This window comes from Apis cerana, linkage group LG9 (assembly GCF_029169275.1).
Source record: "Apis cerana isolate GH-2021 linkage group LG9, AcerK_1.0, whole genome shotgun sequence".
In the NCBI taxonomy this organism is placed as follows: Eukaryota; Metazoa; Arthropoda; class Insecta; order Hymenoptera; family Apidae; genus Apis; species Apis cerana.
In genome coordinates this window covers 2,798,852-2,818,305 of record NC_083860.1, presented here as the reverse complement: position 1 = coordinate 2,818,305, position 19,454 = coordinate 2,798,852, and the positions used below count along the sequence as shown (strand labels likewise).

At 16.1% G+C, this 19,454-nt stretch overlaps 1 protein-coding gene across 4 annotated transcripts in view; it reads right to left on the bottom strand.

Annotated features, from left to right (window-relative positions):
• Nucleotides 1-19,454, bottom strand: part of LOC107995660 (V-type proton ATPase 116 kDa subunit a 1) — a 35,064-nt gene that overhangs the window by 14,434 nt on the left and 1,176 nt on the right. The window contains exons 2-3 of one of the 4 annotated variants that reach the window (XM_062079938.1): nucleotides 18,820-19,125; nucleotides 5,262-5,374 (exon numbers count right to left, since the gene is read on the bottom strand). In XM_062079938.1, coding sequence (XP_061935922.1) covers nucleotides 5,262-5,374; nucleotides 18,820-19,125 — 419 coding nt within the window. Of the gene's footprint in view, nucleotides 1-4,441; nucleotides 4,495-5,261; nucleotides 5,375-18,819; nucleotides 19,126-19,454 lie in introns of all 4 variants that reach the window. The other 3 variants (XM_062079941.1, XM_062079942.1, XM_062079939.1) reach the window with 3 other exon arrangements.

Below are 19,454 nucleotides of genomic sequence, written 5' to 3'. Positions count from 1 at the left end.
CAGCATGCAAAAAAGAAAGCTTATCATAAACCCACTTACCAATTATCAGCTTACCCATTCAATATTGCCCACATATATACATATAATACATAATAAGCAAATATATATTACTGTTCACAAATGATATAAATTTAGAGACAAAATCATATTATAAAATGATCTGAATTATGAAATGAGATTATTTATAGATAAATAATAGATTAATAGATTAAAGATTAGATTTCGTAAAACTTTCATGAAAATTATACAAATATAAATAGAAAAGAAAAATAGAAGAGAAAAGTTTCTTACTATTTTAAAATCTGAAATTTTGTTTTTGAGATTTAGATAATTTCAAATTTTTATATATAATATTTAAATATATAATATTTAAATAGATATTCAAGAAATAAATAGAGTTCAAAAGCTAAAGAGTATAAATCATATTTTCCTTATTTAAATTTTCAGTTATTAAATTAATTAAAATTATTATTAAAGTACTGAAATATTTAGAATATTATTTATCAATTGAAAATTTAAATAATAAAGAGATTTTCAAAAAATGACTTATACTAATTGGTATATTAACTCTTCAAATAGTGTATTTCAACAAACATTCAAAATATTTTTAAAAATTTTCGTTTTAAATAATTTTTTACAAATATTTTATGAATTATTTTTTTCATTTTTAAGTTATAAAATATTATTAAATGTATTAGTATTGCGTGATTTAATTAAATAGATAAATTCTTTTTATATCACTATTCGAATTTACAAATCTAATTTAAGTACATTTACATATATTTAATTATTAAATTTAAATTTTAAATACTTAAAAAAACATTAATTACATCATATATAGTTTTTAATATATAATTATAATGTAATTTATTTTAATTTAATAAATGAAAGTCAAAGATAAAGATTAAAAAATTCAATAAAAATAAATGAAAACTATTTATATACCAAAAAATATTTAAGCAAAATATTCAAGGATAAGCAATGTATACATATAAAACATATATACATATATGTACATGGAAAAAAAGCGATTATTTAAAACCATATACATGCTATGTCATAAAAATGCAGTAAAGATCATAAAACATGCCAAAAATAGGATAATATACATACATCAATAAATATAAATATATTGTATATTTTATTTCTAAAAGCTTAAAATTGTTATAATAGGAATTAATGGAACATAATGCATAGAGCATAATACATAATATATAAGATATAAAGCTTAAGAATTAAATATATAAAATATGAAAAACATTATTATTAGAATTAAAATTTATAAAATAGAATATATCTAAAACATATTACATTTTATGAAATATTTTTTGTTATTAAAAAAAATTGATTTAAACAGATAAAGTATTTTTATATTAAATCCACGAAAATCCCAAATACATATTATAATTTCGTATGCACTGCTATAACTTTTACATCATAACGTGTTTTTAATATATATCAGCATTACAATGAATCATAAAAATATTTTAATATTTATCACAAAAAATTTTTATAAATATAATATATATGTTATTTACAAAATTTTTTAAAATATCACTAAGATAATGAGCAATTATAATTATTAAATAACATGTAATGATTTAATAAATATTAATGTTTATTGATATATAACTATACTTTTATATACTTCTGTCGTCTTCACAAAATGATTATAAATTTTTTAATTTTATAATTTTTATGTTTGTACTTTCAAAAATAAGATTTTTGAAACTTTGCAAATCTTATAATGATCATTGATAATTCTATTTATTTAATTTATTTACAATGTTAATTTTTAAAAATTTTGTACAAATATTATATTGATACAATTTTTCTTTTTGAAAAATATTTTAAACATTTTTGTAATTCATTGTATGTGTTAATGCAAATTGTATTTGTTTAAATAACTATTTATCACGAATTTTATTCGAGATTTATTAATCATGATATTTTTAAAAATGTTAATATTTATATAAGATATAAAAATGAATAAATAAATATAAAATGAAGGATTTTAAGTAATCATCTAACTTGAAACTAAATACTTGAATGTGTTCATATATCTCACTCTTCTGTATAATAAAATCGTTATAATTATGTAGACATTAGTATTTATAAAAAAAAAAAAAAAAAAAAATTCAAAGCAAAATTGGTAATTTGTTTTGTATTGATCAAATCCCGATTCCAAATTATCCAAGTTTAAAATATTAAAATATTTGATAACCAGTTATATACGACTCACCTTAATTTTTTTCCCAACAATAATAGCTGTAATTTATTGCGACGTTTAAATAATGCTATTACAAGTCAGATTCTTTTGATTTTAATTAGTTTTATTTTGAAAGCGAAGTCTTGATTAAATTAGAAACAAAGATTTTTCGATTTTTGCGTATATGCGCACATAAGCGCACATATTTGTACATACCCATGGCCACACTATCATCATTATTGTTATTTACATTAAAGCTAAATAAATAGTGAATGAACGAATTAACATATATTTTAATATTATTACTATAATATAAATATTTCGATACAGTTTGAATGTATTAAACAACTTTTAATTATGTTATGTATAAACAACGTCAAACTGTATCAACTGTTATATAATGTATAAAAACTTTTTTAATATGACTATTTCAATAACAATATAGCACACAATTTAGAATTAAGAATTTTTATTAAACAATTGATAAATGATCGATAAATGAATGTTATATAATTATAAAGCAAACAGTCGCATTTGTCTTTGAAATCGTTAAAGCAATAATTTTTCATGATTAATTATTTTTCTTATACATTGTATGAAGAAATTCGCATATTGCGCATAACAAAACATAAAAATAACAAATGAAAAAATTAAATAACATTTAAAATAAAGTATATACTTATAGTAATAAACATATTTCAAACATATATATATATATATATATATATTTAAGTGAAAATTAATTATATGTATATAGAAATTATATGGCTAGTGTTACACATATATATGGTATATATGATATATCATATATATCATATATTGAGATTAGATTTGTACCAATTTTGTTTTAATAAAATTAATAGAAACTATATTAAATTATAAATTAACAATTTTTACATATAAGATATAGACCTTATATAAGATATAAGAAAATATTAAAATATGACTTCTTATTATTTATACATAAAAATAAGATTTTCTGTTGCTTTTATGAAATTCTTAAATTTTTCATTATTTCAATGAAATTTTGTTAGCTTATAGAACTTGCCAAATCAAATATATAAATAACTAATGATTTAGTAGAATATTAATAATTTAAATTAAAACTTATATTCCTATTCTTATAATATATGATTATAAATTTTTTATTTTATAATGTTAATAATGATGAAATACAAAGATAATGATGAATCATGCATTTATAAATTCTATGTTTCAACATTTGTTTTTCAAATAAAAATCTCATTATATAATGAATCATAACACCAAGTATTTTCTTTTTATTATTTTTTTTTATAATATATTTGACTGATTTGATTTAATGAAAGAATATAAACGTTTTTAATAATTTAATCAATTTTAAATATCTTTTTTTTCTTCCTTATTTTTTTTTATTTTTCCAGCATATTTTATTGGTCTCAGAAAATTTATTATATTTTTCTTAATTTTTTAAAATACTTTTTTTGATATAAAGAAATAAAGAAATATATAAAGAAATAATTTTACTTCGATGTTTGGAAAAATTATTCGATATACATATGATAAAGAAAGAAACTTGTTATTTAAAAAAATAATCAAATTTTAAAATTGTCAATAAGTAAACATTTATCAGTATAATTAAATTTTAAAACACTTTCTAAAATCATATTAATTTATTTATAAAAATCATATTATATAATCATAATATATAAAAATCATATTATATAAAATCGATAAATAAATTTTCTTTTTGTTTTTCCATAATTTTGAGTTAAAAAATAAAATCGTGCTCATCTAAAATATGATTTTGATTACAATCATTAAGTAATCAAATATGTATATTGATTACTTAAAAAATGATTGAAAATTTAATATTCTTTAAAAATTTCTTTTAAGAATAATGTTTTATTTGATCATCCTTATTGAGAACTTTTATCGATCGTAATTCCATCATAATTTTTAAATTAAATAATTTTTTTAAATCATTTGCATAATGAATATTGTCGATGACAGAGTTTTATATGCTATCAAAATCTTATTGATAGATTTTAATATGTTACTATAAATATATTTCATTGAACTAACAATTTTTTAAATCTAATTTTTTTTAAGATTTAATAAATATTTTAGCGACTGTAATATTAGTGCTCTTTTTTGAGCTAAAGGATTTTAGGTAACTACAAAAAAAAAAAAAAAAAAAAACATTGAGCAAAACAGATTTGCAAATGCAAATAACGGTTGATAACAGCTTGCCTGAGGGGATTCCTATAGTGTGCTCCTATGGCGTCTGCCGTAGTGTACAGGTGCTGTAACCATAGAACACACTGACGCATCATGCCTTCTACTTAAATCTATATTTGTACATAGCCTAATAGCACAAAAAACATTTATCAGAAGCTCTGCAATTTTTGCAGATTAATAAATGGATTAATAAATCCTATTTTAAAATGTATGTACAAAAAATGTTTCTATAGATTTAATACTTTATATTATATTCTCCTTCTTTTACTGTAAAAAAAATATTTGAAGAAAAATTTTATAAGAATTTTATAACTAAATCTATAAAACATTTACATATATGTTGTACAAATATGATTTTTAGTCACCGATCTAAAATGTAGAACGTAAAGATTTCTTTCCACAATTATCACATATATATTCAATGACATATTCTAAATAATATGCATATATCTTAATACATTATAAAATTATCACATTCATAAAAATCACTATATTTATAAAATTTAAGTTCGTACAAGAATTTTAACATACTAGTTTATACAATTTCTTGATTTTCACAAAAGTCAGTATTGTGATTAACATATTTTTGCTTAATTTATATTCATATTTATATAACATTTAACAATATATCATTTACATGTTTTCAAAGTAATAAAGCAGAAAAAAAATTATTAGAATATTATATAAGATAAATGTATAAAGAAATAGAAAGTTATAATTGTATATAACGAACGAATTATAAGCCATAATGTTTTTCATTTTATATATGTCAAAAGAATATTTACGAATCATTACGCTCTACATTATTTGAATTTGCACCACATTTAATTACCCGAGCTTGAGAGCCTGGCCGCCAGCGCGGAGGCCCTCTTCACCCAAGAGAGTGACTTGTTCTTCCTCACGGCTGGGGTCTGCCATCTGCGACACGACACCTCCATGCTCAGCCTGGCAACAGACACATGTCACCTCTCTTTTGCCCTATCTCCCCCATTTTTTTATTATTCACCGATTTAAATTCGGGCGATTGTAAAATTTCGTAGAGAGGATAAGAAACGGATTAATGTAACATTATGACTCTGATTTCAATAATTAAAAAATTATAGAAGGAAAATATATAGAATATGTACACAAAAAGATAAAAAAAAAAAATATATATAGACATAATAATTCATTCATAATCAATAATATTCAATATTTTTTAAATATTTTTTTTGTATATATTATATATAATACAGGATGTCAAAAAAATCGTATGTTTATTTTTTTAAATAGTATTTAATGAAATATTTGAAATGAAAAAGTAAAAAAATTTGTTATTTTGTATGCTAAAACTAACACTTGAAGAATTATAAATTATAATAGAATTCTTTTTAATTAAATAATATAATATAATTGGAATTAATATGTATATATTTATAGTTGTGATTATGATATGCAAATGTCTTAATATTTTTTATTTAGATATTTATGTTCTATAATTTAGAAAGTATTAGTTTTATCATACTATTGATTATTGATTGTGTATAGTGTATATGTATTCTTTTTTGATATTCTGTATTAAATATAATATATGTATTTTTTATGTTTAATTTATTATATTGTAGTGTACGTACAGATTTTATAATGAAAGATTAGCCATTAAAGGATTTATGTATATACAGTGGATTCATGTATACATACAAACACTTACCATATAAATATAATATACGATATTAATATATCCGTGGATTATTTTTGGAAGTTATCGATTTTAGAAATCAAAATAAACACAAAAGTTGATATATAAAAATGTTGATTGAGGCTTATTTATTAAAAATTATATTTAACAATTTAATTTTTTTATTAAATAAATCACAGATATATTTCATTTTAAGATATCACAGGTATATTTCAACGATTTCACTTTATGTGTTTCTAGCTTCATCTAATTTCAATAATTTATAATTTAATAAATAATTCTCAATCGATATTTTTATATACTATTGTATTTGTTTTGGTTTTTAAAATCGATTTTTCATCTTACGAATATATTAACATTAACACCTTGTATATGTATTATATGTATACAAATATTCAAGAAATCTTGTCAAAAAATGTACAAACTAAAATAAAATGAAAACTAGAATTAAAAAAATTATATTTTTAGTTTTATTTTTTTAATTATTGCTAATTAATTTATGAAAATATCTTTAAGCATGAATAAACTTCCTTAAGAATATGAGCTAACTTAAATAATAAAGAATGTAATCGATATAATTGATGTATATGAAGATTATATTTTTTTGTTTGAGGTCTATATTTGTCTATTTATACTTAAAGATTTTTTTATAAATCTATCATTATCAATAATTATCAAAACTTATCAAAATAAAGTCGAAAACATAATTTTTTTATTTTTTAATTTTTATTGCATTTTGATTTAAAGAATCATATCTTAAATTTTTTATTATTTGCAATCAAACATCTTCTAGATACGTATAATATATATATCAAATTTATAAAAGTTTTTTATAATTGAAGTATTTAAATACTTTTATAAACTATTAATAATTCATAAGAATAATATGAGAAATATATAAAAAGTAATTTGAATGACATTAAAAAGTAAATGAGTTAAATATAATTAATTTTATTTTTTTATTATTTTTTCTATTTTCTTTCTTTTTTTCTATTCTTTTTTATTCTTCATTAAGCTTATTTAAACTTATAAACTTTTGTTTTAATAAGATCATTCTATTTTCATTTTTTAAAAAAATATTCTTTTTCTTTTATTTCGTTTTCAATAAAATCATTAAAAATATTTTTATCTATTTTTTAATTTTTAAAATATTTAAAATGTGAATTATTTGAGATTAGAGAAAGATTATGATTATAGCACTTATGATTAATAAAGATTATATTAATATTTTAAAGATAAATTCTGAAGATTAGAAAAAATTATACAATTAAGAATTATAAAATTTTCTTAAGTGTTCTCTTGATTACTCTCTTAATTCTTTTAAATGTTCTTTTGATTACTCTCTTAATTCTCTTAAGTATTAATATTATTAAATATTTCAAAAAACAAAGAGTTTCAATTCTTTGATAAAAAAAAATTTAATTTTGAAAATTAATACTGTACGTGCATCAACAATATATGTATGTAACATTTGTATATGTATATAAGTAAATAATGAAGTATACATGTATATGTATATGATGATGAAAAAATGATATGTATTCATGTATATTACATGAATTTTTCCTCCAAACAATTTACAACTGTTTTATTATATAAAAAAATAAAGTTATATGAGTAAGTTATACGATTCAAATTTCAAAAATATATTTTCATTTTACTGTTTAATTTTATTTTTCAGATTAAAAAAAATTATATTTTTATAAAGTAACAATAAAAAAAAATCATTTTTAGCGATTGAAATAAAAAAAATAGTACTAATTTAGAAAAATAACTGCATATAAGTGCAATTAGATATTAAATTTTTATCAATATGTAAATTGCAATTATTTTAATATTTGAAGAAAAATTGTTAGACAAATTGTTTACTAAATAAATAAATCAATATATTTTTAAAAACATAAAATTTTGTTAATTATTGTTTTTATATATTCATGTGTTATATTATATAGATTAATAAAATACGTTTTATATTACATATTACTTTGTTTAAAAAAATAATAAATCTATTTAAAAATTTAGATAATACATATACGTACACGCATTTCATATTGCAAAAAAAAAAAAGTAAATAATATGTAATAAAAAAGATTTAATATTTGAAATTAGATTTAAAATAAAAAATTATTATTTTTTTTATATCATAAAAATAAAAAAAATATATTTTAATGCTATAACAATTATAAAAATTTCAAATTTCAAATTACATAATACAATTAATAAATTAATACTATAAATTTCATGCAAATAAAATTTTAGTATAAAATTTAATTTAATAAAATTCATTAAAATGTAATATCAATATATTATATATAATATGAATAACAATTTTTAAATGCAATATAATATTTTTAAATAATAAAAATAATATAAGGCATCATAACAATATTAAACTATGTCAATTTGTTACATTAATAAAAATTGAATTGATCCTTATTATTTATAAAACAAATATAATAATTTAAGCTTTATATACAATTTATATTTTAATTTATATACAATTGAGATGCTTGAGAACTTTCAAGCATAATTCTCAAACTATATATATATATAATTTTAATAAATGTCTGCAGTCTACAAATATTTAAACTAAAAGATTCACAAATAAATTAAAATAAATATAATATTCAATTGCTTTTTATGCATACAAAATATTTTATTAGAAATCAATAAAATTGAAATATAATAACAAAAATAATAAAATGGATGACTATGTATAAAGAAATATATGTATTTTCTTATAGAATAATTAAACATTTTTAGCAATTTTTCAATCTTATTAAATAACTTATGAAAAATTAGTATATCGAAAAAATTTGATTACTGGATCTAGTTTTAAATTAAAATTTTTTGAAAGAATTTTCAATCATAGAATTCTTTTATGAGTATTATTTTTTTTTTGAATCATGATACAAACAATTAAAAATAAATAATAATTTTTAATTACATTTCAAAATTTGAAAATTTCATTTTGTCTCATATTATAATATATATAATTGTAAATAAAATAAAATATATTTTAATCCTTTGCGGACTTGATTGTTTAATGCTGAAAAAATAATATACATTAAAAAAATATGTTAAAAAATATAAATTTTATTTTAAGAATAGTATGAATATATTATATAACATTTTTTGTTATAATATACTAATTACGAAACAAATAAAAAGTTACTTAAGTCTATATACAAAAATAAGTAAAAAATAAGAATAAAGTCTCTTCATATGCATTTTTAAGTAAATAAATCAAAATTTGTCGAATACACGTGAATTTGGTTTATGGAATTATCGACTAAATATGAGTAAATAATTGTTGAATATAAATTATATTCTAAATATAAAAATAAATAAAAAATATGAAATAAAAATATTTTTCAAGAAAAATTTAATTTGAATATGAAAAAATATTATTTTATATTTTCAATCTATTTTTATATAAAACTAATTCGTTGTTAATTATGATATGATTATAAATCTTTATATATTTTACATATATTGCAATTTTTATTTTTTTATAATATAAATTATTCTAAATAATTATACATAATTTAACTCTTTTATTATTTTAATTTTATTATATATATAATTAATATTTTTATCTATCAAAAAATTTAATAGTTATTAAATAGTTATTTTATTAATGTATAAGTGATCATTAAACAAGATATTGATATTATTAAAAGATTAATATGTGTTTATAAAAATGATTATTAACAAAATTGATTTATTTTCGTTCGCAAAGGATTAATATAATAAATAAATGTATAAAATAGAATATAATTTTTAAATATTTTTATATATATATATTTAATAAAAGAATTTTTAATTTTGTGCTCAATTAAAAAGGAAATATAATTCATATCGTTAAATTTTTTTCTTATTTTAAAACTTTATTTTAAAAAATTGATGAGTGAAAATAAAATGAAATATAAGTATATATATAAATTTAATTTATATATATATATAAATTTTCAGGTATCCATAACAAAAAAAATATTTTAATACATATATAATTCGTTCAATTGTATAATTGTTTCTTTGTTGTTGTAATATTTTCGAGATTTAATCTATTATGAAGATATTATACAGATATTATGAAGATTTATACATATTATATATTTTTATTTGAATGAAATAGGAAATTTTTATAAAAAAATATAAATGAATAAAAAAAATATTACAATAATAAAAACTTCTTCTCATATATATATTTTTAAATTTTAAAATCGCTATTTTATATATATATATTTATATTTCATTATTAATGATTTTTAAATGAATTAATTAAAGAATAAATATAAGATATTCATAATTCATATATGATATATATTTATATATGAATATTTGAATTTATATATAAAAAAAATCCATAATATTCTACAAAATAATCTTTTAGTATGTAATCTTATAAAATATATATTTAATCTTTCGATATCTAATCATAGTAATATAAAAAATTAAATATAAAATATATAATATACATAATATAAAAAATATAAAAAATTTATTGGAAAGTATGAATACTATTTTTTAATAACTGTTATAATGATACAAATTCCATTAAAAAAATTAATGATTTTTAAAAAATATATTAATAGAAAAATTTTAAATATATTTAACAAAAAATTATCATTATAATATTTATTACTTCGCATGAAATTTTTGACTATTTTTATTTCATTGAAGTTAACGTAATCGAATATTTTATATTTCATCAGATGATAACTAAACATGACTCTTCTATGATAACATTCATTTTTTACTGCAATATAAAACTTATATTAAAGTACTTTTATGGAAGTAACTAAAATGTGTTAGATAATTTAGAATTTTAATGAAATATGTAATACCATTTTGTTTTTGTTTAAAATTTTTCTTAAAAAAATTATTACATGCATATTTAACATTTCTTATATATGCACATTTATAAATACATATGTATATAATATTTACAATATTTGGCATGCTGCATGCAAACATATATTTTAAAAACATAATTTTAAAAACATATGTTTAAATCATCATTCTTGAGTTAATAATATATACATGCTAATTTTTAAATATTTAACATTCCAAGCACCAATTTGATCCCTTTATAAAAATTTTAATGCATAGAAATTTTGATCAAATCAATTTTTGATTAATAGAATTAATGAAAATTGAATTGAAATATTGTACAAATGAAGGATTACACATATAATTATAAAAATAAAGTTATATTTTTATTAACATTTAAATTTAATTTTAATAAAATTAAATATTTAAAATAAATATATAAATAATTATTAAATAAAATTTATTTTTATACTAATTTCTCAATATCAATAGGACAAGAAAATGTTTTTTTTTAAGTATTAAAATATTCAATAAATCAATTTCAACCAATATTGAAATTTTTTTATGATATAATATGTTACATATATTATAAAAAATTATTTATTATTACGATTAGTTAAAAATCGCTATTTGCAAGAGTAATATCAAGAATATAAAATAAATAATGATGACGTTTTATATGATGTTGAAATGTTTTATGATCACATTTTTAATTGAAAATCTAAATATTTTTATTACATATTTAATTTTTGCTTGAAACATTTTTTGTACTTTATAATATTGAATTATTTTCATTTAAATTAAATTAAACATAGTAAAATAATTAACAATAATAATAAAAAATCAATTTTGAGACAAAATTAAAATATTAAATTATTTGTAATAATTTAGATTTATCCAAAAAATTAAATTGAATTAATATAATATAATTAATTCTAATACATAATTAACTATAGTAATAATAAATTTAATTTTTATTTAAAAAAACTAGAATTTATTGAATATTTTAATTAAAAATCTTTCAGTTGTACAATATATTATCATTTTATACACATAATATAAGTTCAATAAATATGATATACAAGATAACTAAAGAATATTTCTTAAGTTTCTTCTCTTTTTTTAATAATATAAAAAATATGCATAATTTGGAAAGTTTTTTTTCGATAAAATAGTATAATTTTATATATTGCATTTTAAGAAATATGATAAAAAAAATTGTTTTAAGATCATTTTTTTTCAATGATATTTTTACTGATATATTTTTTATTAGAAAAATATATACTTTTTTTTACACTTTATAATGAATGGAAAAATATATTGGAATACCAGATCACGACTTCCAGATGAGCATTGAAAAGATGATGAAATTATTACATAACATTAAAATGGCATGACAATTTTTTTGTTCGCATTATAGACGCTCAAAGTAATATTTGTTCATCATATTTCTCTTTCAAAACCATTCAATACTTTTAATTATTAATATATTTTTAATTATTGAATATATAATAATTATTTTTCATACTATTAAAAATAAGGAAGTTATTTACAGTAATACTGCTCTTGAGATATATTTATGCACTGAGATATTATGATCTTTTCTCTTGTATCTGAATTTTTCTATTATTTTCTGACTTTAATAAATATAATAGAATTACTATAAATTTATGATATACATATACATATACATATAAACAATATGAATATATATTTGAATAATATGAATATAAAACTAACACTTTCAATTTTAAATGTAATCTAATTTTTAAAATTAATATAAAATTAATATAAATGTAAAGAAAATATTAAATTACAAATCTAATAATTAATTAAATATTTATAAAAATATATATTTGATATTTAATATTATATAGATTATATAAAAATTATATAGATTTATATAAAATATGAAAATAATAAGAGTATGATAAGAGTAACAAAATTTTGAATAACTATAATAAGAAAAATTTGAAACTAAAGATTGATTTATTTATTGAAATTCTAGTTTTTATATTAAAAACAAATATTTTATGTTAATTCATAGTTTTTTTGAGAAAGATGATTTTCTCAAAAAGAATAAATTAAATTAATTAATTAATAAATATTTTGCTTATATAACACTATTTGCAATATTTCTTATGCAATATGAAATTTTGTCATCTTTATTGATTTTTTATATAAATACATTGATATAAATAATTGATATAAATAAATTGTGTTAACGTTAATTATTAAATAATTATTAAAATAAAATATAAATACTTATATTTATTTATATTTTTCCTATTATCACTCTTAAAGAAGCCATTAACATGATTCATCCTGCATATATAAATATATACACATACACATAAAATAAAATGATTTTTCAATTTTAAAATTTAGAAAAACTAAAATTTTAGAAATTTTGAGAAACTGAAAAATTTTTTATTAAATGTAAAATAATTTTAACACGATTATTAATAATAAAACAGTTTAATAAAACAGTTAACGATAAAATATATTCGAAATTGTTTAATTTATTGTGAAAATATAGGAAATATAAAGGACACAGGGAGATAGGGCTTATATAGTGACTTGTGTCCTTTGCAATTCTGCAACTTGGTTAATTGACAACACTAACACATTAATAATCCTAAAATCACTCAATGATATCATTAGTAATACAAAACAAAAACAGCTTAATATCAATAGCATTAGAATTTGTTTCGTAGTTATAATTTACTTTATATCTCAAATAATCTTCTATTATATAATATTATGAAGCAATATTACAACAGATAAAATCGATATCAAACACAAATAATACACTTTTTGTTACCATGCATTTTAATCAATTACATATGTTATAAAATCTAATTATTAAATTAAATTTATATAATAAAACCTATTTAATAAATTAATAAATTAAATTTCATGACATATTTATTTATATATTTATATCCAAAAATCATTTGATTAAAAAATTACAATATTATTAAATATATGACTATTATATCATATCATTTTATAAAAAAATTTTATAAACTTAAATAATTCTGATATTTAAAAATATATATTTATATATAACAAATAATTATTTATCAAAATCTTAATTGAAACATTATATAATTATTGATTAACAAAATTTATATATATTATAATATATTTATAATATATTATAATAATATTATGTATTATTTGATTACAAAATTCATCATACTAGAAATATTATATTTATGTAAAATAAAATAATAAATATTAATTTAAACAAATTTTATACATACCAAAAATGCTGCCAAATATTAATATATTCAATGTTTATAAAAATTATTTAGATATTTGAATTGTATTATATTTACAATAAGTAAATAAATATAACATAAAAAATTTAGAAATAAAGAAATAGTTTAAGCCTTTAACATTATGTATATGAAGTCAAAAAGCATAAAATTTAAATTATATTTAATTTTCTACTATTAAGATAAAAATGCAATATCCAAATCTACATTTTTCTAATTAAATCATTATATTGTCATTTTTGTATGAAAGATGAAAATAATTAATCAATGTGTGAATAATTGTGTATATTATAAAGCTTAATCTTTTATAAAATATTAATATAAAGATTATGAAACTTCGATTTTTAAGGAACAATATTTGATGTCAAAAAATACAACTTTTCAATATCAACAATTATAAATAATAAACAAGACGATTAAATATAAAATCAAAATCATATTTAAATTATAGTATAGTATAGTAGTAGTATAGTAGTATACAAAATAGTTAAAAAAAATTGTAATTAATAATCACGATTTTTTTTGTTAATTATTAATCTATATTGACATCAAATAATTTCCAAAAAATAGAATTGTTTACTTCATATAATTAAAATATTATTTTGTAAAAAATTAAATTTTATTTTATGTATATATATATATATATATATATATATATATTAAATTACATTAAATGTATATTTATTAGTAAATTTATATAAACAAAATTTTTTATTAATAAATAGATATATATTTTCTTCTTCATTTTCTAATTATGTATATAAATTTACTAACTAACTATAAAAAAATTTATCGTAATTTTTATCTGCATATATATATATATATATATATATATATATATATATATGTGTATATATGTATATTTACATAAATTGTGTAAATGTGTATAAATTGTCTGCATATGATGAGAAAAATGTAAGACAAATTATCAATTTCCATATATCAAATAACAACAGATTGTCATAATGATATTTCTCAAAAAAAATTAAAATTAAATATAGCATTATATCAATTTAAAACAAATATTATTAAACAATTTAAAAAATTAAACTTTATTATTCTCAAATGAATTATTTAGATATAATTTCTTTTTTCAATTTATTGTTGTACATAATTAATTTTTAAAACTTTAATTCATATATTTAAAACTAAATAATAATTCAATTTTTAAATAATAATTTCTCAAGTTTTAATCTTGAAAGGAATATGTTATCAGGATATATATTAATTTAAAGTTTTTATATTCCAAGAGATGTCAATATTTGAAATCTGCTATTATTTAATACTTGCTAAAATTTATTATTCATTTTATGTCTCATTGAGCATATGTATGAATGATATTTATTAGAAATAGAAAATTTTGATTTTTAGATTCACAACTATCCAAGACTTATAAGATTTCGAAATTTTCAAAAATTCTCGAAACATAAAATACTTCAAAATGTTTTTTTTCTTGAATTTTGAAATTCTTTAAACTTTTAATAATTATATTTATATTAATATAGATTATATATCAAATTTATATCAAATGAAATAATTTTTTTAAGAAATTAAACTCAGATTCATAATCAACTAATAGTATATAATAATAGTTTGTCTTTTGATTTGCAAAAAATAAATTTTTATATTTCATTTTTTCTTCTATTGTAATAATATGATGAATTAAAAAAAAAATTTTTTAAATTTTAAGTTTAAATACAAATTTAATTGGATTATTATTAATTAAATAAGGATAAATCCATATTATCAATATTTACACTTTCACAAATTACCCAAATATTATACTTATATATTAGTATTTATATAAATTATTACTTATTGAAATTTAAAAGTGTCAAAAATAATAAAATTTCGAGATTTGAAAATTCGAAATTTTTTTAAATTTAATACATTTAAAAATTTCTTAATATTTATTAAGAACCTAATATTCTTAATATTTATTAAGAACATATTGTCTTGATATTTATAAAACATATTAATATGTATCTAACAAAAAATATTTTAATGAAAGTTGTATTCATAGAAACTTGATATACATAAAAACATTTTTGTTTTAAAATTTTTTTCCAATTCTAATTATTACATTAATATTTTTTTTAAAAGAAATTATTTTTTTAAAAGAATTTTTTAAGAATAAGATTTTTTAAGATAAGATATTGAAAAGAATGTAAATGATCACACAATATTTTTTATAATAAAATTAATTATACAAAATATTTATTTATTAAATTTACAAATTATTTCAATTTATAATTATAATTAATTCAAATTATAATTACATATAATAAATATATGTATGTAAATTGTAATTTTGTATTAGTTAAAGAAATAAAAATCTACAATATTCAAAAATGTTTATATCTTTTTATTTATCATTTCTTTGTAAAAAAATTTCATTAAAAAAAAAGGACTATTGTAGTATTAAAAAATAGTGAAATTAAAAGTTACAAAAAAATTTGAAATAAAATTCTCCATTTATGAAATGTTAGAATTACGAAATTAACTTTTCATTAATATATTTTTTGAAAATCAATTTAATAATGAAATAATTGTGTATTTACATATGTATGTATAATGTATTATATAATATTATATAATAAATATATAATATTATATAAATATATAATATTATATAATATTATATAATAAATAGAGTAAATGAATATCTCTCTTAAAAGTTAAAAAATCCAATTTTTATTACTATTTTTTAATTTTATTTTTGTATAATATAACAAATTTTATTTTTTTAATTATTTAATAATATTAAAATTCATATATTTAAAATTATTTTAAGAATAGTGAATAAAAATAATAATATTTTAATAATATATATTTATATATAAATGTTAATATATAAATATTATATACAAAAAAAAATTATATATATTTATATATATTTATTATACTTTCAATTTAAAAGTTCTATATATATATAATATGAAAAAGTTAATGGACTAATTATTTTATAAACTTTTAAATTATATATATATATAAAATAATTGTGAGAGATATTCATTTATTCTTTTTTTCATAATTCATTGTATATTTGTAAAAAAATTTTAAAAATAGTTTCATATGAAAAGATAAAGTAAAAATGAAAATAATAAAATTTTGATTGAAGCTTTTGTTTTATTTATTACATAAATTACATTTTTAAAATTCATAATAAAATATATTAAAGATTAATAATTCAATAGTAATAAATAAATATAAATACTATATATGAAAACTTTTTAGGAATTCAAATTTTATAATGTATATATATGTATATATTAATCTATATTTAATATATATGTAATAATAGTTCTATTTAATAATTTATATACATTTATAAAATTATGGAAACTCAATTATCAAACTTGTTTAATTAATAAAATCACATTAAAAGTTTATTGAAAAAAAAAATCAATTCATCTTTTAGTTTGTGTTCATAAATAATTAATTTATACTCTAATTATTTTGATTATTTTAGTTATTTTTATAGGCAATTATAGGTAAATTTTATAAATTAGAAAAAAAGTAAATAATAAATTAAATGATACAATTATAATATATATTCATATAATCATATAATAACTTTTTAATCATTTTATTAGTTTATCATATAATAATACTACAATATGTACAATCTCTCATAAAAATTTATGATGCATGTATATGCTAATTATTTATAAAGGTTTGCTTATATGGTAAAAAAATTTTAATTTTTTTAAATTTCAATTGCTATGTAAGATAATATTTACTAATTTTATATTAAATCATGAAATTTTATAATTTCTATAAAACTATTTTTTATATATTATCTATATAGTATCTATTATTCTATTTTACATTCTTAATTAGTTAATTGAATAAAATTTTAATTTAATTACTAATTATTATCAATTAAATAAATCAAATATTTTAATTTTTATAATTGGAGAAATAAAGCTTCGATCACAACTTTATTAAATGATTTTTATCATATTTTATTGTGTAAAATTATTTTCATTATCCAAATCCATCATATGTGTATCAAAATAAATATCTCTATAAATAATGTTTTTAACAAAAATTATAATTGTAATTCAAGTAATATTTTGTTATATTATTCAATTTTTTTTAAATTATTTATTCAATTTCTATATAATTATTAGTTAAATTTTTTTAAAATATTAAGTTTATATTATGTAATAAATGAATTTCAGTATTTAATACTATTTCAATATTATTTTTCATTAAAAATTTGATTTTTATTTAAAAAATAGAAAGCATGCTTGAAATGTATCACAATATAGATTAAATAAAATTCAATAATATAACATGCAGTTTTTTTTTAATTATGTAACATTTAAATATAAATCAATCATTGTTAAAATCATTATTTACAGAGTTATAAACATGATCCCAGTTATACATTCCCTATGCTATATATTAATAGTAGTACATATATGTATATATTTGTTATAATATGTAGTAAATATATGTGATAATATACATTATTTATTTTTCGTGCAAGTTAAAAAAATATTATATTATACTTTTTACATATTTAAGCTCTAGTATAATATTTTACATAAACACTTTAAAAATTTTAATAAAATCATTCTTACCTCATCGAAGAAAACTTGTGTTTTTCGAAGTATATGCTTCAATTCAGTCAACTCCAAAAAGTTACGTTTTAGTGTCTCTGCATTTTGATTAACTTCTCGTAATTCATTTTCTAATTTTTCAAATGTTGCTTCAAGATCTATCATTTCTCTGGGTTGTGGAGCTTCTGGATTTTCTCCAGTATCGAGCATAGGAATACCATCTTTTTTAATTTCTTTTTCCAAATATCGTAATTTACGTTCCATTTCATCACAACGACGTACTTCATTAACAAATTTTCGTTGGAAAGCATTAACATCAGGATTAAGCTACAAACACAAGTTAATATATAAAATAATAAAATTATAAAGTATATAAATATACTTATATATATAAATAATAAATTAATTATAAAATAAAATTATTATTATTATCAATATTATTTTTCTTTAATTAATGAATTAAATATTTGAAATATTTTGATTTAAAAAATTATTTGAATTTTACTTAAAAATAAAAATTTTATATCAATATATAATTATTTGTATATATATGAAATATCACTGTTCATTAAAAATTATGTTTTAAATAATTTTGAAAAATATTATTTATTTTTTCTTTTTAAGTTATGAATAGATATCCTAATATAAAAATTTAT